Source organism: Gymnogyps californianus, chromosome 2 (genome assembly GCF_018139145.2).
Source record: "Gymnogyps californianus isolate 813 chromosome 2, ASM1813914v2, whole genome shotgun sequence".
In the NCBI taxonomy this organism is placed as follows: domain Eukaryota; kingdom Metazoa; phylum Chordata; class Aves; order Accipitriformes; family Cathartidae; genus Gymnogyps; species Gymnogyps californianus.
In genome coordinates, this window is record NC_059472.1 from 130,767,788 (window position 1) to 130,793,063 (window position 25,276).

Genomic DNA, 25,276 nt, shown 5'->3' on the forward strand with positions numbered 1-25,276 from the left:
GAAACATTGTACCAGATTATTTTAAAGGTCTGCATGACTCCTTGTCGTGGTTTAACCCCAGCCAGCAACTCAGCACCACGCAGCTGCTTCCCCCTTCCCCCTCCCAGTGGGGTGAGGAGGAGGAAAGAGGGGAAAAAAAAAAGTAAAACTCGTGGGTTGAGATAAGAACAGTTTAATAACTAAAGTAAAATATAATACTAACAATAGTAATAATGAAATATAATAATAATAATAGTAATGAAAAGGAATATAACAAAAAAGGAGGGGGAGGAAGGGAAAGAACCAACCAACCAAACAAAAAAAACCCACCAGTGATGCACAATGCAATTGCTCACCACCCGCTGACCGATGCCCAGTTAGTTCCCGAGCCACGATCCGCGCTGCCCGGCCAATTCCCCCCAGTTTATATACTGGGCATGACGTTCCATGGTATGGGATACCCCTTTGGCTAGTTCAGGTCAGCTACCCCGGCTCTGCTCCCTCCCAGCTTCTTGTGCACCTGCTTGCTGGCAGAGCACGGGAAACTGAAAAGTCCTTGGCTGAAGATAAGCACTACTTAGCAACAACTAAAACATCAGAGTGTTATCAACATCATTCTCACACTAAATCCAAAACACAGCACTGTACCAGCTACTAAGAAGAAAATTAACTCTGTCCCAGCCGAAACCAGGACACTCCTCTTACACAGTATCTTAGTAATACCGAAGGACTTCTACTGTATTTTTTTATTTTAATTTTTTATCTTTTGACTCTATTCCATGTTGCAACACAAACTTTAGTATGTCGCATCTGACTACAGCCGTAATTCCTGGGGTAATTGAGGTTGCTGTGTTTAAAGGACATCTCCCGCACATAGTTATTGCTTCAGGACATAATACTAGAAAACACTAGTAAGACCCGTAGGTTCTTTTTTACCACCCTAAGCCAAGCCTATTACATCTGCTCCACTGTGAGCATGATTGCATTAGCAAGTAGTGTGGACCATTTGCAACAGATTCATAAAGCACAAGTTTGTGCCGAGGACCTGATGTTCGCGCTGTGCGTGTTTCAGAAGAGGTTTTCTGTGGACTCACTTTAGTCTGGTTCTATGGACTGAATGCCCGTTAGCAGCTGGACCATGTTCAGTGTGCTTCTGGAGTGCCTCTTCCAGTCTAATTGCACCTGAAAGTTTGTCCTCTCTGTGACAACTCTGTAGTGTAAAGCAAAATGGGATAAGTGGGGATGGTTGGGATCCAAACCAGTATGCTAATATGAACAGCCTTTGTTTGCATTTGGGACCTTTTCAGTATTCAAAGAGCCTTGGTTCAGACATTTTCTCATCTTCAGATACGGATCTGGTGAACTCTTGTTTCTAGGAAATAGATTTTTCAGGAAGGGGAATGCATATGTTCTAAATTTTTCCATGAAACCACAATGCAATCTACATGTATTCAACTGTACCTTACGAAAAAATCTCTTCAAACCTCCTCTGCTGTTTTACTTCAGTTGAAATACCCTCTGCTAAAGTCAGTCCTCAGTTTAAGCTAGTCTGATGACCATGACAGTGATAGAGTTAAAATCCACAGTACATTCAACACATCAATTGATGTAGGTCCAAACATTCAGTAACATGTAATATCAACATTTATTTAATAAATGTATAATACTCTGTGTGTTGGATGACACTGGGTTGTTCTGGGTAAAGGGAGCAATTCCAGAAAATGAGACTGATAATGGGATAATGCTACCTGTGAGTGGTGTAATAGTGATAGGGAAGCCACAGAATGACAGTGCCTCCTAGTGCTCCGGACGGCATATAGGGATGTATTTTTGCCATTTATGTTCCAATTGTGAGTGCTTAAAATGAACAAATGAGTGTACATGGAAACATGCAACAAGTGTTATGCCAACTGGGGGAATACATTTGAATGCAGTAAATATTTTAGAGTGTTTTGTGTTGTACCGCAGCTTCAGATTTTCCCCGTTCTATTGTGGTTTGTTTTTTCCTTGGCTTAAATAATAGTTTATATTCATCTCGACCAGATTTTTAGCGAGTCAAGAGTCGGAGAGCAAAAACTCTTGCGGCTTAGTAGGGCAGAATTTCAAAGCTCTTTGTAGAGTGAATCTTATGATGTAACTGTAATATTTGTAGGACTGCCTATATAGGTTAGCAGCAATTATGCATACTCATTTCAACAGGTCTACTCTTGTGCTTTAAACGTCTGCTTTAATGTTTGCAGGAACGGTCTTGTGGGTAGATTAAATTTTTACAAGGCTAAAAATCCTTTGAAGTGTTGATATAAAATTCACTCTTTGTCGAAGTAGATAGGCAATTACGTAAAAATTGCACAATAAGGAACATTTTAAAACCTGTGAGTTCTGTATCTGTTGTCTGTCATTAATAAAATGTCAAAATTAGTTGCTGAAATGTGTGCCTTAAAAAGAAGCATGAATATCTGTGTAAGATGTGATGAGTAGCAAAGCTAAATAGTTTAAATGTATTAAAAGTCCAATTCTTGTTTGAGAAGTGGGTTTATCAATATACTATTTCCTCATTCAGTACAGCAGCTTTGTCAGTTTTGATATACTGTAAAGGCCAAGATAAATCTGTTTCTACTTCCTTATGAACCTAAAGAAAGAATACAGCTAAAAACCTCATAGTTTGTTCCCTTTTTTGCCTCATCAACAGAATTGTTGACTGTGAAATGTGAGGAGCAGATCTTATGTCCCTGTACTGAGTGGACTGTGGATTTATTAAGTGGGGGTGTGGGCATGAGAGAGTTCCCCGTCTGTGCCGGACAAGGAGCGTGAAGCACATCTTTCAAAATTGCCTGTGGGGATTTCAGAGTGTTCCAAGCCTGCTAGCCAGAAAACATGCTTCAGAGCTGATTGCTGCCAGGCTTTCTCTTTTCTTGTCTCCTAAACTTGCACTAAGTTATTTGATACAGTCTGGCTTGCTTAAAACCATGGTCAGGCGTAGTAGGCAGGAGCACTGAATGCATGGCATCTGTGCTGTGCTGTGTGATGGGACTGTGTTCCCATCATGCAGGTGTCCAGCTAGTGTGTCTGTATGACAGTGTTGAAGGTAAGATGTCCTCTGCCTTCTCTGCATACTTCTCTTAAGAAATTCTGAATTCTTGCATGGGCTGGGGATACTTTTTCAATCCTCGGTTTCCTTTTATTTATCCTGGCAAGAAATGTACGTAGTAGAATAGGACCCTCATTCTAATTGTGTTGGAATGACTGAAAAACAGCAGAACTGCAGCTCTATATTACTGCATTCAGAGCAGAGTGAAAGGGGAAACAGATGTTCACAATTGAGATTTTGAAAGAAAGCTCTTGGAGTGTTTGGATGGGTGGGGGAAACCACAGAAATAACAACGTTCCAACTTCTGTACAAATGCAAAATAGTAAACAGGGCTTACGATCTGGAAATGTAGAGTGTGGCTTTCAGACTGCTGTGGGCTGTAATTCCTGTCAGCTAAGGTATCCCTTCAGAGTTTCATTTGCAGTTATGTGTTTTGCAGAAGAATGTGTTCCTTCAAAGGCTGAAGTGCCAAGAAAACTGAGCCAGGAGAAAGTTACCCCTGTTTCAGGTAATTAAAATCTTTCCTCTTTATTTTGTGTATGCACTTTCTTTTTACCTTTATTTTCTTGTCTCTTCCCTTTGCTGTTTTAAAATAATGTTTTTATAGCTCTGTAAAGCTGTCTTTTTCACCTGGGTGTTTGATGGCAGCAAAACTGCTTAGCACCACTTAGGATGCATGAAAACCACTTGAGAAGGATTTATAAAGTAAGCCAATTTATACAAGGTATTCCTTCCTGAATTACTTTGTAATGACTCAATTAGCTTTCATTTCTGCACAAAGGAGATTTAGTTGCATAAATTAGCTTATCATCATTGAGGAAGTGTCACCGCTAAAGGACAGTTTATAGATACAACATGCAGTTGCTGTCAAACCTATAAGAATGTAATATAGACATCTGTGTATACTTTGTGCTTGAGCAGAACAGACTTCTGCCATTCAGAGACTAGCAGGGGACAACAAGTTGCCCAAGGGACTGGCAATGTAGACATCTCTGAAAAGGTCAACTTGACACAGGCTCTGACAATCGACCCAAAGCTCTGTCTTCTTTGATAAAAATCAGATAAACTTAAGACCACTAATTGATCTGCAGCCTGTTTAAATGTTGGCCATGCATATCTTCACTGCATATGATTACCACAGAAAGCAAATGAATTGGGTAAGAAATGCCAGAGTCCAGTGACAGCAGCATAAAAATTGGAAAAGGACACAAATGCCCAGAAAGGCTGTGAAGGATATTCTCTCAGCTTTGGCTTGGCAAACTGCCCTTGTGCTAATTATCTCTGGGACTGGAAAAATAACTGCAAACACCATGCAAAGTCACATGGCCAGACAACTTTTCGTGACAGAAAGGTATTTCCAGTTATGCTTAAAAACAAGATATATACGTGCTTCAAGGGCACAGACCTTTAGATAAACTATTGGTGATTTGACACAGCAAGTAGAGAAGACTTGCTTCTTATCAGACCTTACACCTTTTTGAGATCTGCTGCATTGTAACTGTGACCTGCACTGACATGCAATCTGGCTCTCCTTCCCCCATCGTACATAATACACATAATTCTTTCAGGGCTGTCAAGGAAAGGGTGGGCAAGAAGAGTTCCTTTAGGAAGTAGCTCTGCAGTGCTCTTCCTGTTGCAACATGTGGAGAGGAAACAGAGGCCTGATTTCCTGACCCATACAGGAAAGCAGGAACAGGTTGCTGTGAGGAGTTTTGGGTTGCTTTTCTTGGAAAGGAAACAAGAGCCAAGTCATCAGATGCTGTTAGCATTGTGCTCTGCTAAAAACATGTGTAAAACAACATGACTCATTACAGCCTTAATATTTAGTACTCATTTGGACATTACCGTAATTATAAGAGTGTGCTGTCATAATGGAGCGTGAGGTCAATCCAATTATAAAGTTGCCAACAGCATTTTTTTTTCACTAGTGTATCTTCTTGAAGTTCTAAATGGTCTTACTTTTAAGAAATCAAAACCTTAGCACCTTCATTTCTGAACAGTTTCAACTGCTACGAGAACATCCTTGTCAGTCTTACTAGTATTTGTGTAATGTCCTTGAAAATACCATAACAGTTCTCAACAGATATCAGATTCATTTCAAGCAATAATTTTCTGATCTGATCTTACTTAGTTAACTATTTAACACTGGAAATTTGTTTGACTTTTAGGGCTGAGTTGACACGAGTATTTCTGATAGTCATCACATCATAAATATCTAACCTGACTCAAGAATATTTTGTGATTTTCCACACAAACAGAGCATACATTCTTAAATTTAATTTATTGCCTAGCTTTACTAAACCTGAATTTCACAGAAAATATTCTGCAAATTGTCTGTGAGCTCAGCCTCATAAGTGCAAAACCCCCCCTTTTTTTTCCCCCTGCTCTTTTCTTGCCCTAACTGATCTCTACTTCAATTAATGTGCAGACTTGAGTTCTTTTTATTGCTTCAGTCTTGATGCTGACTGTTGCTGCAGGATAGCTTTACATTAATTGCTAGTGACCTAATAATTTAAAAATACCAAAGCATTGAAGAGTTTCAGTTATATAATATGGCTTGGTGTGTCTTTTTTGCTACCACTATCTACCCATTATCATTTCCACAATCACCATTTCAGTAAGTGTCATGTTCTGTGCTGTCTCAGTGTAAATACCTTGATTTTAGAATAACTAAGGAACAAGAGGAGAAGGGAAGTGAGAAAGATTATACTGAACAGATTGGGCTAGATTAGAGGTTGAGTCCAAATAAATACACTACAATTACTTTGCCTTTATTTCATAATTTTTCTGGCATGTGGGAAAAAGGGCAAGTAAGTAACAGGCATTCTTTGCAGTTTAGGACATCATCAGAACAAACAAATACCTGTGTTCTTTAACAGGGTATGTCTCATCTGGGCATTGAGACTCAACACTGAGTCTAAATCACTTGTGTAAGAGAGAGTCATTCTGGTAGCGTTAATTTTGAACTTCACCTGTCTCTCCATCTTTAAGCCTTCAATATGGTAAATACTGAGCACGTCATCACCAAAAGAGGATACAGTAATTTTCCAGAAGTTCACCTCTTTCAAATATTGTTAAATAGTCCAGACTAGTAATCTTCAAATCTGATTCAAACAGACTTTAGTTTAGCAATTATGTCATTGTAGTATTTTTAAGGCACAAAACGTTTCACAGTGTATAAGGATAGAGTATAATTGTGACAGAGTAATGCCAGCAAATCAATACCTTTTGAATTTGAACTCTAATGGGCACATAAGTTCTTGATGCTAAATCCACCAGCTGTTTTCAGGTATTACATGTGTTTAAGAAGCTCCACATAATTTCATTACTGTATAAGTACCAAATTCCTTTACCCAGCTCTCCTGGTTTTGTTTTATTCAGTTCTTCAGAGGCAATCAAATGAAATTTGGCAGGGTCTTCTCTAACTGAAAGAGGGGCTGAAGTAAGAAAGAATGGCCTTATGTTTTACAGAGGTTTTTGCAGCTTTTTTTTGTTCTACCTCTGTGTTTGTGAAGCACTGTGAATCATTTTATGAAGCATTTTGCCCTTTAGATGTATAGATTCTGAAGTTAAATTTACATTTGGCTTTTGTGTGTGTGTAGTTGCACTTACAGAATGTGGAGAAACTTGTGGTGGTGGGCATGAGAGGGGATTTCAAATTTGAAATTAACACTTGTTGGAAGACCAGCATAGTTGTTCACAAACTTACACTGGCACTTTTTCTCCCTATTTTTCATTTCTGTGCTCCTGGTATACCGGTATATGGTTTTCCAAGAAGTGTGGCTTTCAGATTTAAGCAACTTTGTCTTATGTTGAATTCACGTATGAGGGCACAGAGCCATGGGTTAGTCTTTGGGCAACATCTTCACTGTAGCAATAAACTTATTTTACAATGCATCTTTTCCAGTGTTGCTGTGTTATTAGTTGAGTTGCTTTCCCACTTTAAGGCTTAATTAAATACTCATGATGAACATCTAGGGAGAGATGTGTCTCACCCGCTGTGGGATCTCTTCTGTTGCTGATGTTCCCCATGTAACTCCCATTAGTGTTAACAGGAGTTACTTCAGGTACATAAAGGTAAGAACAGACCTCAGAGTGATAAAGATCAGTGTGAAAAGTCATGATTCATTTCAGTGCAGTTCTGAAGAAGTAAAAGTCCCGATTAATGTATTTTAAACCAAATCAATGAGACAACTGCGGAAAGATTTGAAAGGTGGGATATACAGAAATAGCTTGTTTAGTTTTTTCTCACGTGGGCTTACGTTATCTTTTATGAGATAGAGCTGGGAACTGTGATCAGTGCTGTATCAAAAGACTGAGGAGAGATTCTGATTTAATATTTATCACAAATTAATTTGACACTAACCTGTGTTACTGTTTATAGTTGTCTAATGCTAAATTGGTGAATAATGAGCTGACAAATGGAAAGGGCCAAAATTTGGAGGTGCAACATTTCAAACTGATTCTGCCTTCCTCTTGAAATTATTCTGTCTATGCATTTTACAATAACCACATCTCTTATTTCTGAATGGTTGGGAGTTTTTACGTATGTATATATTGCTGCTTTTGGTGTGATGACAGAAGAATTTGTGCACTGGTAGTCAGAACGCCCCCTAGTGCTATATAGCAAGTGGTAGCTACTAATCACCAGTTTATGGAAAATTAAATGGTGGCTAACTTGCATAGCAGCTTTAAATTCAAGGTTGTGAATATTTAGCCTTATGACAGTATTGCCATCAAAACAAGATAGCACAGAACACAGACTGAAATGGATAAATAGCAAACAAGCTCTCCTTGCTCATACAGAGAGTATTAAAATTAAAATCTAAGTATTTGTCAAAATAGGGAAAAACACAAGTTGAATACTACTATTTTTTTTATAGCATACACTTTCTATCACTTGATACTTGATACTTTAGCAGGATTTTTTCAGTAATAAAGTGAACCAATCATGATTAAATTGTAAACTATAAATAATGGTGTAGAGTGCTAACGACATGCAAATGTAACTGGTATATGTTGGAATAACCAGCAAGCCTGCTGTTCAAGGATCATATAACAAAACTAAGATGACAGCCTTGATCCAGCCAGTTCAGTGATATTTATGTTATCAGAATTAGAAGATAGCTTTCCAGTGATGTAAATTATTAGTACATATACATTCTGTCTGGTTAGTGTATACATAATGTAACTGGTCATCTTAGTGGTATTGCTTACATTCTTTTTGCATTAACTCATCACACTCCATTCTCATGGAATTAAAAACAGGAAATAGTTTGGAGTGTAACAGAAGCACCCAGTGTATTTAACTGTGTGTAAGCGCTGTGTTTCAATAGATGTACTCTGTATTGTAAGTGTATGACAAAGCATTTATTACTGTGTTATTGCCGTATTACAGAGCAAAGAGTGCTAAATAATCAATCAGTTAATGGTCTGTATGGCAGCTTGAACACAGCACATCCATTGTGCTTATGCTGTTAGAAGGATGAGTTTATGACTGTAGTGTAGTTGCATGTTTAGCCAGAGCTTAATGTCCTAAACTGGAGCTGACACAAATATTTTTAAAATGCAGCTTCAGCAACAGTTTCCAAGTTCTCCAATATTTCAGAAGGAACAATCAAGGATTATCTCAAAAGTTCTCAGAGAAGTTATTTAGTTTTGTTGGAACGGGGGGGGGGGGACACGACGGACACTACACGTTTCACAAAATACTTACTTTGGCTTCCTTTCACAGATTATTATTAATTATATTCTAGCAACTTTATCAGTTTCAAGTTGAGATACAAGTATGGCTTGCTGGAAATATATTAGTAGAGGAAAACTAGCTGCTTTAAGTTGCAGCTGGAAAATGCTTTGAAAACCTGTAGCTACATGTCTTTAAGTGATAGAACTTGCCAGTGAAGGGCTCGTACATTAAACTTGTTTTCCACTTGCTTTTGTGGTATGAAGGAGCTGTTTCTAAACAGAGGAGTAAGAAATGTGCGCTAATAAATTGCTTTGTGCTATCTGGAGATTTAAAGAGTAACTTTAGTCCCTCAATCTTTATCCTTTTGTAATTAGATGCCTTTTTCTTTGCAGATAGCAAAAATACCGATTATGCCAATTTCTATCAAGGTTTATGGGACTGCACAGGAGATGTACCTGATGAGTTGACATTTAAACGTGGTGATGTTATCTACATTCTCAGCAAGGTACGGAGTGCTACTGGGGCTACGTAGCTGTAAAAAGAGAGCCATAGCAGAAGGGCACATTCCCACAGTTCTTATGGGGGGGAAATTGGCACTCCCTTTCAGATCCTTTGTTTGCAATCAGATATTCACTGCAATTAATTATTTTGTCAAATGAACTATAATCACATTTAAAACATAGCCGTGTAACAGGAATTAACTTAAAAGCATGTTTATTTACTTGTTAAATCTTGGCTACCATTTGTTAACTGATTTAACGGGAGACAATGTGCTTTCTGCTTGTAAAAGTTAACCTTGTAGAATTTTAAATTATCTTGTATGTTATGGTTTTTGTTTCCTGTTTCATATTCCTGACTGTACTGATTCTGACTTTTTGGGCATCATGCTACAGAAGATGGTTTGTTTTTTTTGAACTATGCTTTCATCTTTGTATGTATATTCTAATTGTTCTGACAGCTCAGATTCCAAATTTGTTTGCTCTGACAAATTTGGGCAATTTCTAATTTACTGCTTTCCTGTTTGCAAAGCAAATGAGAAACATAATTCCTCTCATCTAAAGTGATGATAAGCAGTATAAGCATGAAATTTTATTCCACTTTAATGTTGGTTAATTTTCTTATTTTTCCTTAACCCCCCCAACAAAAACAAAACCTCTCCTAAAATATGTATCTCATGGCCCATGGAAGTTTACTTCTGAACAATTCATCAAATGAAATTTCTGTGTTCCCCACATATTAGAAAAAAGCTGAGCTTTTCAAGTTCTCATTGAAAAAAACACCTTTTAAAATATATGTAGAACATATATCTCAGATGTAATTGCCATTCAGTATAATTAATGCCAAAGATATTGTAGGTCGTTGAAATATACAAATAGGTGCATGAAAGCTAAAGGCATCTGTTTGTCTTAGTTTCAAACTCTTCAGTTTTGTCACAATTGCTTTAAATCTTCCGTGATACCTTTAACTGCAATGTTTCGGATAATAAATATAACAGCTTCTGTTTAAATAAATTTAAGATTTATGGATAGAAAGATAGTCCTATATAAAAATATAGAAGATATATTACTAATGGTAATGTGACCATGTATGTCTTTTGAGGTATTTCATTGTCACTTAAACTAATAACTGAATTGCATTACTAAAGGCTGGATAACACTCTTGGATTGGGCAGACTTTCAAGCAGTTACACAGCACTGAAGAATGGTACTAATTTAAAATAACCACCTCTTCCCCCTCCCCCAAAAAAGCCCATGAACAAACGGATTGCACTGTACGAGTTTGGCCTCTTTGTGGGTTGTGCTCTTCTGATACGGTATGGGGACTATAAAATCTTAATCTTCAGTTTGTAGGTGAAAAAATCATTTGCTACTCCTTCCCCAAAAGAGTGAGAAATTTAATTTAAAAAATGGGAGCAGAATAGAAAAACAGTAGCTTAAGCTGTCCTCTGTATATCAACTGTCTTGTGGTCATGCCATGATTAATCCGTAATCGGTCCTTGAAACAGGCTTATTGCTGCTCCAGATATATAGAGCCTCTCTCTTTGGGAATGATTTCTACTCCAAAATACAGCCCACAAAATTCAGCCCTGTTTCGCGTCAAGATTGTTACAGCTTTTTCAGAAAAATGAGTGCTGGCCACTACTGTCAGCTCTGAATTTAGGGTCCCTGAAGGGGAAAGTGCCAGAGAATTATCCATCTTAACTCCACTTGATTCAGTTTCAAGGTCTGATCATTTACGAGCTCTTTGTCTGGTAAGTGAAAATATAACCAAAAGAAAAGTGAACCTAACCATCCTGAAGTGGGTCAAGCCTTTTCTTCAAAAAATATTTCCTAATCCACTACATTAATACTTGGATTTTGTGGCAGTCGGCAGGAATCCTTGGCAATTTTTTTATTTTTTCACACCATCTAGTGGTTGAAAATGAGATATGCAGGTACTGACAGGAGGCGATGTGTATGGATCCAAAATGGTGTCATAAATTCAGCTTCAGCTTGAACCTAGCTATGGCTTTATTGCCTTTCTATCATATGTCAGCCAGGTATGAACATTACTCTTGAAAATCACATTTTGCTGATAAGGAAGTAAGTACGGGTATAGCAGTATTATAGTAGGAAGGGTGAAGCATTAACAAAATATCGAGCATATTTGTGCAACGTGTAATAGTTCTTTGTTTTACAATGAAATATAAATAGTATAGCTTGCTCTGACGAGCATGATAAGATAGATATTTGTCTCTTCCAGCAATAGTTATGCCAAAGCAATATATTTTTACCTGCTTCTCACATACCTCTATAGAAATTAGGGGAAAAGTGACTATTTTGTTTCCAAGAAATAAGATCATTAGTACAACAGAAGTAATAATGAACCAGTTTAGCAAATTTGGGCATTGATATAATTTAAATAAAGCAAGAGGAGCAATATGTTACATGTAAGTTTCTAGGTGAATGCCTTTTAGAAGAATGAGCAAGGTTTCAGTTTGGCAACGTTTACTTCCTAAATTCGCTAAGCATTATGCAAAGACAAATCCCCCCTAATTTGCTTTAAACAGTGCATCAAAATTTAATGTTAGTGCAATGAGCATGATTTGCATGCTTATACTCTGATAATACAAATACCTATGCCTGACTAGTATAATTACTGTAGAAAAGCATGTTTTCCTTGTTTTAAAGGTGCATTCAAAAACTATTTTAGCTATTATCTAAATACGTCCATTGTGGCTTTTGTGTGGCAGCAGTCCTATGGGCTCTTACAAAAAAACCCCAAAACTTTTTTCTAGGTTTTTCTACCATTGAGAGTTTCCCTCAAAAACTGAGTTTTTAATCTGAGCAGAATTAACAGAACTGTTGCAATAGTACTTGTTAACTTTATTTAAAAAAACAGTTAACTTTTCAGATTGATTAATGTATCTGTACAGATAAACTCGTACTATTATCATTTTAATTTATAATATTCTTGAATATTCAAGTGGCTTTTATAACTTATGCTACGAATCATGTGAACTTTCAGAAAACTATATACCCCTCTCCCACTGTGCAGTAGAAAGCATTTTATAGCTTTACTGATAGAGGGAGCCATTAATAAGATTTCTTAGTTAATATTGACTTCTTAGTTAATATTGACTATTAGAAATGCAATACTTCGGCGTCCTGTTTTCTAAAAGGATGATTGCTCTTAACTCCTGCTCATTTATGGGCTTGCCTTTGCTTTCAAGCCCCTATGATAAATGGGGAAACAAACCATGACATAACAATCCTTTTAATAAATCTTCCATAGCTCTACTCAAGAAATCAATTTCCAGAAACAAAGACAACTGTGAGTGGAGGTAGCCCTATTTTTTTTTAAAGTTTGGTATGCACAATTTATGCAAGTGCAACACTTGCAGTATTTGTTTGTTTGCTTTAGGTGCATGTTTTGTGTTGGGAAATTCCATAGTTTCATCAGCCAAATGCAAGTAGCAATGGACATTTACTTTGATGTTAGCAGGCACCTGCTTAGTAGAATTCCTGACATTTCTTAACTTTTAAGCTAATTTAATTCCAATCTCATTTATATTTATATGTGCATTAAAACAACAAATAATACTTCAAAATCAGAAATTATATCTCAAACTGGAATTCTCCTTCCCTGTTATTATTTCAGTACATGCCAATGCAATATAATGCTGCTCACTCTGGTATTTATGATTAATGGAAATCTCATCTATGACTTAACCCTTTGCTGTAGAATTTTCCATGAAAGCAGGGTGTTAACTTGGTATCTAGATTACCCTTTATTCAGTGGTTGTACATTTCCGGTGTGGCAGATTTTTGTTAAAATGCAGCAGATTTTTGTAAGAGCCCATAGGACTGCTGCCACACAAAAGCCACAATGGACGTATTTAGATAATAGCTAAAATAGTTTTTGAATGCACCTTTAAAACAAGGAAAACATGCTTTTCTACAGTAATTATACTAGTCAGGCATAGGTATTTGTATTATCAGAGTATAAGCATGCAAATCATGCTCATTGCACTAACATTAAATTTTGATGCGCTGTTTAAAGCAAATTAGGGGGGATTTGTCTTTGCATAATGCTTAGCGATTTTAGGAAGTAAACGTTGCCAAACTGAAACCTTGCTCATTCTTCTAAAAGGCATTCACCTAGAAACTTACATGTAACATATTGCTCCTCTTGCTTTATTTAATTTATATCAATGCCCAAATTTGCTAAACTGGTTAAAATGCTCACATCTCAACCTGTATTTTTTGCTTAGTGAAAAGACAAACAAAGAAATCTCCATAGCTCAGGTTACTGTTCATGAAATAAAGTGCAACTTAATAGTACAGCTGTTTCATAATCAGTGTGAGCATTTTGTACATTATCTGTATAATCTTCATAAAACGTATTTATTCAGTATTTTTCAAAATGATGTGAAAGGCATACTAAAATCCTGAGTGTTTTTTTTGTCAGGCTGTTTTCTGACTGAATATACTGAGATCTGTATTTAACAGTAATTTCTCTTTCCATGACCATACTGCCTATGTCTGCCTTAGCAAATAGGGAGTACCAATAGGAGCAGATTTGCAGAGTGAAACACTTAGTGCTGAGGCCCTGGTGTTCACACCATGCATTTTCAAAGGGGTTTGATGTCCGAAGAGGTCTAGCCTGGTTTTGTGGAAGGAGAACACGTAGTGTTTGGAACACATTGAAGCTCATCTTCCATTTTGGTTTCATCTGAAAGAAATGTAGCATGTGTGCTCTGAAACTGACGGCTCTGCAAAGTGAGCCAAGGTGGGGAAAATGGGAGCATTGGGAGACTCACTTCAGAGGGACGCTTCTGATGAAAACTAAAATGCAATACTAAGTTGTACATTTCCTTCTTCTGGCTTGTTTAGGTATATTCCTTACAGAAAAAAAAAATTAGATACCTGGCGAAACATAAGATAAGAGCGAAGGCCTTTAAATGGAAGGTTAGTTAAGATAGACTAATGCAAAGTGACTCTAGCTCTGTCAGTTTGCGTACTGATAATATGTAAGCATTTACCTACCTGATTAGAAAAAAATTTGGCATTGTGTCATCTAATGGAAAATAAAATGGCCCTTCTATCATTCCAGGGTGTTTTCAGGGACCAGCTTTTGTTCAGAATTCAGTCTGCTTACCCTGATTTATACTGGAACTCTTTAATTGGTGTCTATTTTGTCTCACGTCATTGCAGGAAATAAAACCTAATAACGCAACCATACAATAAATCTGAGGCTTATATTCTTAAAGATGACCACTTTATTGCTGTCTTAAAACAACTCTACTACCTGTGAAGAAGTCTCATTCAGTTATCGAAAACATTTGTCATTTTCTGCTTTTTAGAGAAAATGCTGTTCTGTGCCAAAAATACTCCCTGGTTGATAGTGTATCATTCAGCAATTACACCAAAGGAAGTTCTAAAATTTTTTAGCTAGTCTGAATCTCCTGGACGAATTAGAGGTGTTTTAAAATATTATCTTGCCAAAATTGCCCCCCAGGATATGAAAAAAAAATTTCTCCCTACTTCCCGCACATTTTTAGCTTGATAGGAGAGGCTACTTATTTTAACCCCAAACAAGGCTATAGATACATTTTGCTTTCCAGTTTTGAAGTTTGCAGATCTTCAGCCCAAAAGTTAATATTACTTACAGTGCCACTGGAAGAGGGCAGGAGAAAAATCTTGAATTCACACACTTCAGTTGTGTTTTTTTAAAATACAACTCCATTGTTTTCTTCAGGGCATTGAAACACGACAATTTTCAGCAACTCTTTTTAAAAGACAAAACAAATTAAAAAAACCACCCCACAAACACAAAAAACTTACCATATGGATTGAACACTAGGGACTAATTGCACAAGGACCCAGATGTTCTCAACTTTTGCTGAAGTCAGTAGAAGTTAATATGGTGCAAAGTATCTGGAGATCCTGATTTATGCAGAGGATCTGTTCTAATGGTAGAGACTGTTCTGGAAATCCTCTTGCATATAAACATTTTCTCTTCTTGCATATCAAAATTCTCTTCTATGTAGTACAAAAATCTTGGATTTAAAAGATACCTGTAAAAAACAGGTAGTGTATTTCTACCTACTGTGTTTTCACCAAGTGCAAAAACTTAGGATCAGTGTCTCATGGAGTCATAGGTACGTACACATCAGTGCAGTGAAATTGGTGGGATGGGGACAAGATGCATCTGCTCACAGTGTGTTCAGCTGAGAGCATTTAGGGAGCCTGTAAACCCTGATGGGATTTTTTTTCCCCTGCTATCGTAGCATGCTGTAACAGAGAGTGTTTTGCCAGCATGTTAAACATTAAGTCATAACCTGTCCCTTGCTGCCCTGTGAAATTACTTCACTTTGGTTAATAAATTTCTGCTGGGGAAAAAATAATATCCACTCTTACAGACAGTGCAAACACAGAAGTAGCTTAGAAAGCATTTGGTCATTTGTTAAGGTGGTTGTTTTGTATTATTTGGCATAATACGTTCCACTGCCCTGGTGCTTGTCTTCCAGGGGTTGCGGTGGCCCCTTCCTCCCCCCGCCCCAGCCCAACATTGCCTGGTATGGCGAATGTGCTCCCAGTCACATGGCAGAGCCGTGGCAGCACACTTGTGCATTCTCCTCATTGCAGGGCGGCTGGATCTGGCCCTGCCCCCCTCTCCTATCCCTCTGTTTGCCTTGGAGCAATTCGTTTTGCAGTTATTGAATTTCTTTGGAGAGTTATTTTCATACAGCGAGCATCACAGCACCTCTGGATCTTGATAGCATTTCTACATAAGGAGAAAGAAGCTTTGTGTTAGTAATTACCTAACATTGTCAGGAGCTGACTGCAGGCCTCTTTCTAGTGATAACAGAATAACCACATAATGTAGCTTTATAGCACATGATTAATAGAAAATAATTACACATCCTACAAAGGGATGCAATATTTCTTATAAATTGACTACAATGGTTTCCTGTAGATTAAAGGACTCTTTATTATTTTATCAGTCCTTCTGAAGTATAGTCGCTTGCCTATGTTAGCAGTGATGTTAAGAGCTGAATGCAGTGAGGGATACCAGATGGTAAACCCAGTGGTACCTGAGATCTGAAGCTGATGCTTGCAAAAGCACCGTGCTTCCCAACTCTTAAAAATTCATATAGAACTCCTAACTGTATTCATATCCTTCTGCATATTAATCATTATTTCCCACAAATGTGGGCTGTAGACTTTTATTCTACACATCTTAAGCAGCAGTAATAGACATATGGACCTCACAACAGCAGTGTATTAATTAAATTATATTGCTATGAAGGAGTTTATAATTGATAATGTTGATAGAAACAATATATCAATTTGGATTTTATATGTGACTTCAAGAAAGGACTGGGGGGGATTGCGTATCTGCCTGACTAGTAAGCACTCTTTTGTGGCACTGAGGACAGCAAGGAGTGGTTAGGAGTTTAAAGAGAAATGTCTGTACTTTAATCAGTTTAAAAGGGAGTGCTATCTAATTATTCTAAACCCTGAGATTAAAGTTTTATATTCTTGGTAGCCAGGTATCTGCATTATATTTTTGTTCAGACTTCTATAGACTGCAGATAGTTTAATTGGGATTCATGTTGCTCTTGAGACCCATGGAAAGAATAGTAATGTAAAGTAAAAGCCTTCTGTGTTGCAATATTGTCTGTATGGTATAATGGTTGCAGTGAATCCTTAAATTAGTTTACTAGTCTGTTACATCAACATTCATTTCATCTTCTCACTTAGCTTCATGCCAGAGCAGTAAGTGGTGTATTAGGAAGTAGCAAAAACCAGAAAGTTTTCAAAACAGCAGCATGCTTTTAATTTTAATTTGAGGTATCTGAATTGTTTCTTTAAAAACAATTGTTTCTAAGTTCATGTAGTGTTGCTAAGCGGAACATTTTCAATGGCTAATGTGGTCCACAGGCTTTTTCTCTGCCATTTGTCATATGCAATTTAATGACCGCTTAACTAAGCCACTTCCCTCATTTCATGTATTATTTGTTTTTTTGGCTGATGTCTAGCAAAACTTGCTTAATCACTCTTGTCAGTCACTTCACGAGTTCCATGTAACAGCTTAAAATCTTTTGTTGCTTTCCCTTGGAGAGATTTATTGCTGAGATTCCAGTAGTATACGTGAGTACTGCTCCTTTCGGCAATTTCCCACTTCAGTCTAGAAATCCAGTTTGTATATTTAACCAGCGTATTGTGAGATAAAACATCGATTTTTGAACAGACTGATCTGAAACATTATAAACCTCGGTGTCAGGGTATTATTTAGCCTTTAAGGATTTGGGGTGTAATGTGTACCCCCATGGGAAAGGTTATGAGCAGTTCTTAACTTCGGAGGAGAGCAGTTTGCACTGAAGATCCGGTTCAGATACCTCTAGACTTTCAGACCAGACCCATCCCAGCAGTCTGTTCTGCAGTGGAAGGGGGAAGAAGGTGGAATTATTTTTGCAGCTTTCTTGTTTGTGTGTTCACATCATAAATGAAAGTTTTCCTGCTGCTTTTTATGTGGATTTTCTTTAAATCACACTTACTGCAATATTTTATGGATAGTAGGATAGACTCTTTTAAATCACCAATTCACTGTGAAGAGAAGGAAGAAAATGTTTAATTTAAGACTGGTGCTCAGCCTTCCACAATAAGAAAATATAAAAGTATGTGTGTGCTTGCATGCAAGCGTGTTTAAAAAAAAACCCAAAAGCAAAAAAAAAAAAAAAAAGCCTGGGCCCACATGAAAGCGGGCCGTCGACAGGGCTTCATCGTAGTTAAGCACAGGGAGAGCTGAGTACACTAAGCACCTCATAGGACCCTAGAGAACTCTCGACCAGGCCAAATAAGCCAGCAGCAAATCATTATAGCTCAGGCTCTAATGAAACTCCATTAACCCTTAAGCTCCACTTGACTATTTATAACCAAAAAACTTTATCTACAGTCAAAATAATAGCTTCATCTCAGTAGGACCATTAATTCAAAATCCTACAGCCTTTTGCTTTTCTCATCAGAAGAGCAGCGTAGCAGGAAGCAGATGTTGCTTATCAGAGATATCTGTGTATTTTGTATTTTCCATGTTTGTTCCAAAGTAATTTTCTATCTTACTAATCATTCAATTTTGAATGGGGTCTCTGTTTTAATAATGCTTCATTTGTAACTCAATATATGTGTGTGTGCAATTTCAGCTGTTACAATTTATTGAACCGCTGTTAGGATTGATCTTAAAATATTTACCTCATAGGAAAAAAATTAAATTTGGATCCCACAATACTCTTACTTGGTATTGCTTTTGGAAGATATTATTTCTTTAAACTATTATAATTCATTTTGTTTCATATTTATCTCACTAAGCCTAAACAAATTTCAAACAAAAGTACATTAGTCATCTGTCAGACATATGAGATCTGCCGTAGAATTTTCTGCAAGCCTAAAGCAATAGTAGACTTTGTCCGTAGAAAGAGATTACGTATTAGATATATAGTGTTCCCTTCACATTTGAGCGAAGTAGTTTTTAAAGTAAGTTGATTGTAAGTTTCTTAGAGTTTAGCCTCGTGATACTGAAAGAATCCCTGTTGACTCTTATATGTCAACATTGTGCTATTAGAATTGAGTTATAAAGATAAGGTTTTTATATTTGTGATGAATAGAGGATGGAGAGGTTGGCTATTTTTAGTAGGTGTTATAGAGAAGCATGGCCGTAATTAAGAAATTTTCCTGAGTATGCCTGGCCTTTTTAAAATTTAACTTCTGTCTTTGCCTAACTCTGCATGTCAATGCCTCTAACAAAAAGATATAATGTTTTAATTTTCAGTTGAAAAGATTATAACTGTATATAAGAGAAAGCATCCATAAGGAGTTGCATACAAAACTCTATTGCCTTTATATCAGACTAAAGGTTAGTATTGCATATTGTTTTCAATTAGGAATACAATAGATTTGGCTGGTGGGTAGGAGAAATGAAGGGAACCATTGGCTTGGTGCCTAAAGCCTACATAATGGAGATGTATGATATTTGAGAGGCCTGGGTAAGTACATTTTAATCCAATCTTCTGTAATGGCTTATATGTTCCCTTGTTCTCTGTTTCATAAGTATTTCTTTCCTGGAACCTTTGTAGGAGTCCTGTTAACATAAAGATTATGGCAAAATATATTGAAGGTTCAATTAAAGCACTTTTTCTGGGATTCTGTATGAAATATTAAACCACAGTGTACAAAAGATGATGTATTTTATAACTATGTTCCTTTTCCCTTTTTTTTTTTTTTTGGTAAAGTAAAATTGGTGTGCTTTCTAGTTAGTTTTGTTACTTCAGTAACATGTGTGTATCTGTCTGTGCAGAAAACTGTGGAAGGGGATAGATATTTTGACTGGGTTTGATATGCATGTTTGAGGTTTTTTGGTTAATGATGAACTTTCAACTTCCCTCTCCCTAATCAGGAGAAATCTGCACTTGAAATCAAGAGTGGTGTGCAGCTGCAGTTTACAGACCCGGCCTCTGAAAGAAGAAGATTCTGCCGTACACGTTTTGTGGTTTCAGTGAATGTAGTCAGATCGTTGCCTTGTGTATATTAAACATTAAAAACTGTAATTGATCATAATTCTGCGGAAATGTTCTTCTTAGCCACTTCTTATAGAATTGCAATGCTAGGAAATGAAATAGATGGTAATTAACATATGGGGCACAAGCAGCCAAATAGTGCTTGTTGCTCTTTTCTTAAGCATATTAGCAGCACTCTGTATAGCTATAGGTTTGTCTTTTTTCTGGGTATTTGGCTATGTTTTCCTGTTCCTCAGATTTAGAAAAATTAAGCTGAACTTCGAAAGTAGGAAACTATTACTCAGTTCATGCATGCATTAACCTTTTAATGCTCACTGTACATTTTCTACAGTTTCCTAGGAAAATCAAGGGAAATTTATATGTAATATTACAAGTCTTCAGGGTATTCTGCTTCCAAATGTTTTTGTATTATGTTTTAGCCAATGATTTATTTTTCTCATCTATTTAGTATTGTATTGTTACTTAATATTTTGTTACCACAAAGTGAAGGTTTGGTTCTTTTGCTGATGTAATAAATCAGCCTGTGTGGTAATACTGCCCTGATACCATTCTGACTTGGAGATATGAATAATGTGAAAATTTGTAAAAAGATAATGTTTTAAAACCCACAATTTTTGCTCAGTCAACATGAGCTAAATGGCAGGTAAGAATGACTTTTGTCCGTGGTAGCGTGGAATATTTTATCTTTCACAGAGTCAAATCTGGATACCTTGTTGATATGTGGAATTTCTGATACAAGTTGTGCAACAGACATCTTCAGCTCTACGTGGATTAGTAACAGCTACCTGCAGTCTTGGTGTCAAATCCAGAACTTTGTGACTAAAAGCATCAGGTGAAACATAAAAAAGTACACGAAAATACTATCACTTGTGGACAAGGGGTTGGGCAAGTCAGAGTTAATACTTGCAATAGTCTTGTTTTGGAGATGGGCTTTACTATTAGCATGCAAGATCAACTTTTTTGAATCCTCCCACACACTTGATTTGTGAGACCCTTAATCTGCCAAAGAGGCAGGTCAAGCCAGTCTGTGAATTGCTGAGCCTGTGCAGGTCCCCTTGTAGTTGCTTGTGCTGTTTACGCTTCAGGCGGGCCCTGGGAACGCTGTGGGTTAAAAGGTAACATTAGTCTGAACTCGGAATTAGATCCATGCAGTAAAGTAAGATGTTGTGCTTTATGTTAGCTAATGTATGATACTTGATGGTACACTGGATTCTGCTAGGAGTCAGACAGGGTACAGAGTTTTGTTGTGATTTTTGTAAAAAGAAATAGTCGTTGAAATTGATTCTGTATGTTATCAGTGAAGCATTAAAATGATAGATTATAGTCTTCAGATCTTTTACTACTTTAATTTATCAAGCGTACTTGTGGATTGTGTACAGAATGTGAAGCGTTAATATCACGGCTAGAAAACCTCCTTCTCTCTTGTTAACATGGCAGCGTAATAAATCTGCCCCCCGAAATGTCTTTTTATTAATTATGTAATTCCCAGTTCCACCACCACCTACTTTTTGGGGAGTAAACACCCCCCCCCCCACCCCCACCCCCCCCCGCTGAGACGAAGCGCATAGGCGCGAAACTTGACTTAGGGCAGGAACAGCGCAGGGCCGCCGGTGCCGAGCCGGGAGCGGCTCTGCGGGAGCCGGCGCTGCCGGTGCCCGGAGGAAGGGAAGGGGCGGCGGGCGGAGGCGGCGCGCTGCCCTGTCCGCGCGCTGCCCTGTCCGCGCGCTGCCCTGCCCGCGCGCTGCCCTGCCCGCGCGCTGCCCTGCCCGCGCGCTGCCCTGCCCCGCGCTGCCTCCGCGCTGCCTCCGCGCTGCAGTGCGCGCCCGCGGCGGTAGGTGGCAGCAAATTTTCATCGCACGGGAGGAGGCCGAGCCCGTCCCCGTCCGCCTGCCGCCCGCCCCGGCGCCGCTTCTGCCTCTTGTCCAGGAGAGGGAGTCCTTACCCAACCGATGAGTAGCAGGCCTGCCGGGCCCGTTCTCTCCTGGGTGGTGGCAACGAGAGAAATAGCGTGGCTTTTGTCTGTAGTTCTCCTTTAGGGTCCCCTCCCGGCTCTTAGTACATATCGGGGGGGAGTAAACAAACGGCCTGAAAATTCAAAACGTGAACGATGTCCTGAAACTCACTTGAAGTGTCTTGGAATAAACCGGCAGCGGACCAACGGATGAATTGTTGACTTTAAATCTGTGCAATTGCCATAACCTTTTTTGGATAAGAAAATCTCCATTAATACTACTTAAACAAAACTCAATGGTAGAAAATGCTAATTGCTTTATTTTCTTTGTTTACTTAGGTTACAGTTGCCTTTCCGTGAACAGTAAAACAGCTAATTTTTTAAAAGGTGATTGTAAGTCACATTTTGTACGGCGTTTTACTCGATTATTTGCTCTGTTCTGGATTTGTACTGTACTGCCATTAGATCTTACAATAATGTTCTACTCTGCAAATTTTTAAGGTTCAAATAAAGTTTAATTGTTTGCAAACTGTTATGATGCTAATAATTCAACAGCCTGCTGTGTTACTAATGAAATTACTTTGTTATGATTAATTTGGAAAATAGTGTGTTGATTGTAGTAATTAAGCACAACAAGGTGAAGTAAATGATTCTAATGCCATCTGGCCTCCAGACTGAATGAAGAAATGAAATGGGGCTGTCATTTGAATTTATTCAGAGAAGTAAGGGTAATACAAATGGTTTTTATAGCAGAGGCACCCGGATATAATCACGCCACTCTCTAGTATTTTTTCATGTACTTCTATATACAGACAACTGGTTCACATATTTTTCTAGCATTGTTAGTATATACCTCTTTGTGCATAATGCCACTAATTACATGTACTGATGGTAGTGTATGCACTGGTTCTTCCATCAGAGAGATCTATAGATAAGATTTAGAGAAGTGATGCGCATCAGCTTACCTTTTGTTCCTCTATTAATGATAAAAACTTTTTTTGGCTGGAATTAAGCTGAATGTGAATGCTAATTAAGATCCCGTTCTATATTCAAAGCCAAATGCATAAACTTTCTTCTTTTTGGCTCTGCAGTCTGAGTATGACACAACATTAGAAGAAGTGTAAAGAGTAACCCTTTAGAACCTGATCCAAAGACTGTTGAAACTGAGAAGCTATTGAATTTGGTTGCTTCTGGATCAGGCTCTCGGAACAGTAACTCAAAAACAGGCAATACAATTTCAAAGTGCCTTTTGCTGAATACTCTGTGTCCTCTTCCTGAAAGAGGTGCAATTATTTCCGTAAGCTGAATTAAACAAAAGAAAGGCACTGACTTCTCTATAGCCAAAAGACAGAAATCCATTTTTCTATCTCAGGTAAAGCAAAATGAAGTTGTGGCTGTAGATCAGAGTCCTGGCTTGATAAAGTTCACTGGGATCTGTAGGAAAGCTGTAAAATATTAAAACATGGGATGAAAGTACCCAGGTAGATGGCAACGGCATGCTCTTCAGCTGCATGAGCCATTTGATGTTTCTCTCATCTCTCTCCCTCAACTGGATGAAAAATTTATTAGTATGTAACTGTGGGAATAAGTATATGCATGGAAACCTTGTAAACAACTTTCCACTTTACATAGCACAATGTACTGACAAACTGTAAGACCTTCACTTCCCAGGGTTTCTCTGAAGCTGACATTTCTCAGACAAATGTCTGCTTAATTCCGTCTTTATTTAGAAAAACTGACACTGAGCTCAGTGGAGAGTGCTCTGCCAAATCTGCATCTCTGTTTTAGAGTTCATTTCCTGCCCAGCATCCCATGTCTTACTGTGAGGGACCAGCACCAACCAACTTTAAACTATGGACTTAAAATCGTGGATTCAAGCTGGGTGTAAGCACAGTATTTCATGCTTCTGGGATGAAATTGTGTCTTGGCCGGTCTCTCCTTGCTACAGGAAGAAGTAAAGGGGGGCCGAGACGGTGACAGGATGTGCAGGTCAAAGGGATGCCACTTTTCTTATCCAACTGTCTTTTGCCAAGGGATGTACATATATATATTTTCCCTTTAAATTGTAAAGCAGATCAGGCAGTGATAAGCCATGAATTGTAATATCATAGCCTTTTATGGATTTGTTTAGGAGCGATTTTGTAATGGGATGTAGACAATTCTGTTTCTGCTGCCCGGAATTTTCCTTGGTCCAAGCTACCACACAGAGAAATTCACAGGGAGCTGGGTTCAAAGCAAGGTAGAGGAAAAGCCTCTGCACCTGAAAGTTATGCCAATGTGAGTCAAAACTGGAAATGTCAGCTTCTTCCCAGCCTTTTGGGAGGAACAAGTCTTTTAATTAACAGGAAAAACTTAAAAATCCAAGGTGTCATCTTGTAGCAATGTCTGGGAGAATGAAGTACGACAGTGCAGGCAGTCTGAGAAGAAGAGCTGCTGGTAGATGAAGAGGCAGATAGTTTCAAATGCCACTAAAAACCAATCTGTCTCTATTAGTTTTCTGCTGTAGCAAACTGATGTGTTGGAGCTTTTATCCTAAAGTAGCCTCAGTGTCTCACAACCCGTAGAACAAACTTCCTTTCACTCTCTGTTGTAAAGCAAGTGCTACTCCATAAAGATACTCGATGGCTAATGAGCATTTTACAGCAAGACTTTAAAGCTTATGCTGTGAGATGAAAAAAAATTCCACATTCAGTTACAGTGGGAGGATTTATGTTGGCAGAATAGAATTACCAGTTTGGCCACTTCCAGTCTGCCGTAATTGCTGGCATATTTGTAAATAGTGCCATGGGATTTTTAATGGCCACAGGCAATCAGGATTTTAGTTTTACACCTCATGCTACAAGACAGGGTACGTAGCACCACAGAACTGAGCCTCATGCAGAACTGCCTGGGTTAAAGGAAAAAAAGTATTACACAGGATCATTATCAATCTTTCAAACGCCAGCAGCATGGAAGTGTGCCTTGGCAGTCTCCCACCCAAGAGCTGACATGGCCCAATGCTGCTTTTTAATAGTCAAATCTAATAGGGTCAGCATGAGAAGAGTAGAGCGCAGACAGTCTGACAGGCGTGGGCAACTCAGTTCATTCATTGGCGGTCTTCAGCCTCTGAGACTTACTTCAGTTTGGAAGGGAAAAGATGAAATCTGTAAACAGTCATGGGGCATCAAGGAAGCAGAGGGACCTGCTTCCTTTCCTGCCGCTCTCTTCCGAGAGGACTGCCATTCTTTCCTTATATTTAAATTGAAAGCAGCCAGGCATGAATGCACGTGTATGTGTGGGAAGGAGTGGGTTTTATTATATAGTCACTTACAATCATGTTTTGATGCTGGTTTCTCCTTTCTAAAAGGTGTTTATGTCTGCACGCTCGTAATAGCCATGCTACCCTTACTATAGAAAAATGGTATTTCTAGCTTTTTAAAAAATTCTATTTCCAGTTGTTTAAAGGCTCTATTCTAGTAACTTCTCTCTTGTCCTACATTTCCCATTGTGATGGTACTTTTAGTGCATTGTCAG

At 38.1% G+C, this 25,276-nt stretch overlaps 1 protein-coding gene across 2 annotated transcripts in view; it reads left to right on the plus strand.

Annotated features, from left to right (window-relative positions):
- SKAP2 (src kinase associated phosphoprotein 2) overlaps window positions 1–21,142 on the plus strand; it is a 123,092-nt gene extending 101,950 nt beyond the window's left edge. Inside the window, exons 10-13 of one of the 2 annotated variants that reach the window (XM_050891878.1) lie at window positions 3,507–3,575; window positions 9,146–9,258; window positions 19,180–19,281; window positions 19,692–19,756. In XM_050891878.1, coding sequence (XP_050747835.1) covers window positions 3,507–3,575; window positions 9,146–9,258; window positions 19,180–19,272 — 275 coding nt within the window. In that variant the 3' untranslated portion in view covers window positions 19,273–19,281; window positions 19,692–19,756. Of the gene's footprint in view, window positions 1–3,506; window positions 3,576–9,145; window positions 9,259–19,179; window positions 19,282–19,691 lie in introns of both variants that reach the window. The other variant, XM_050891877.1, reaches the window with a different exon arrangement.
- Window positions 21,143–25,276: the final 4,134 nt, after the last annotated feature.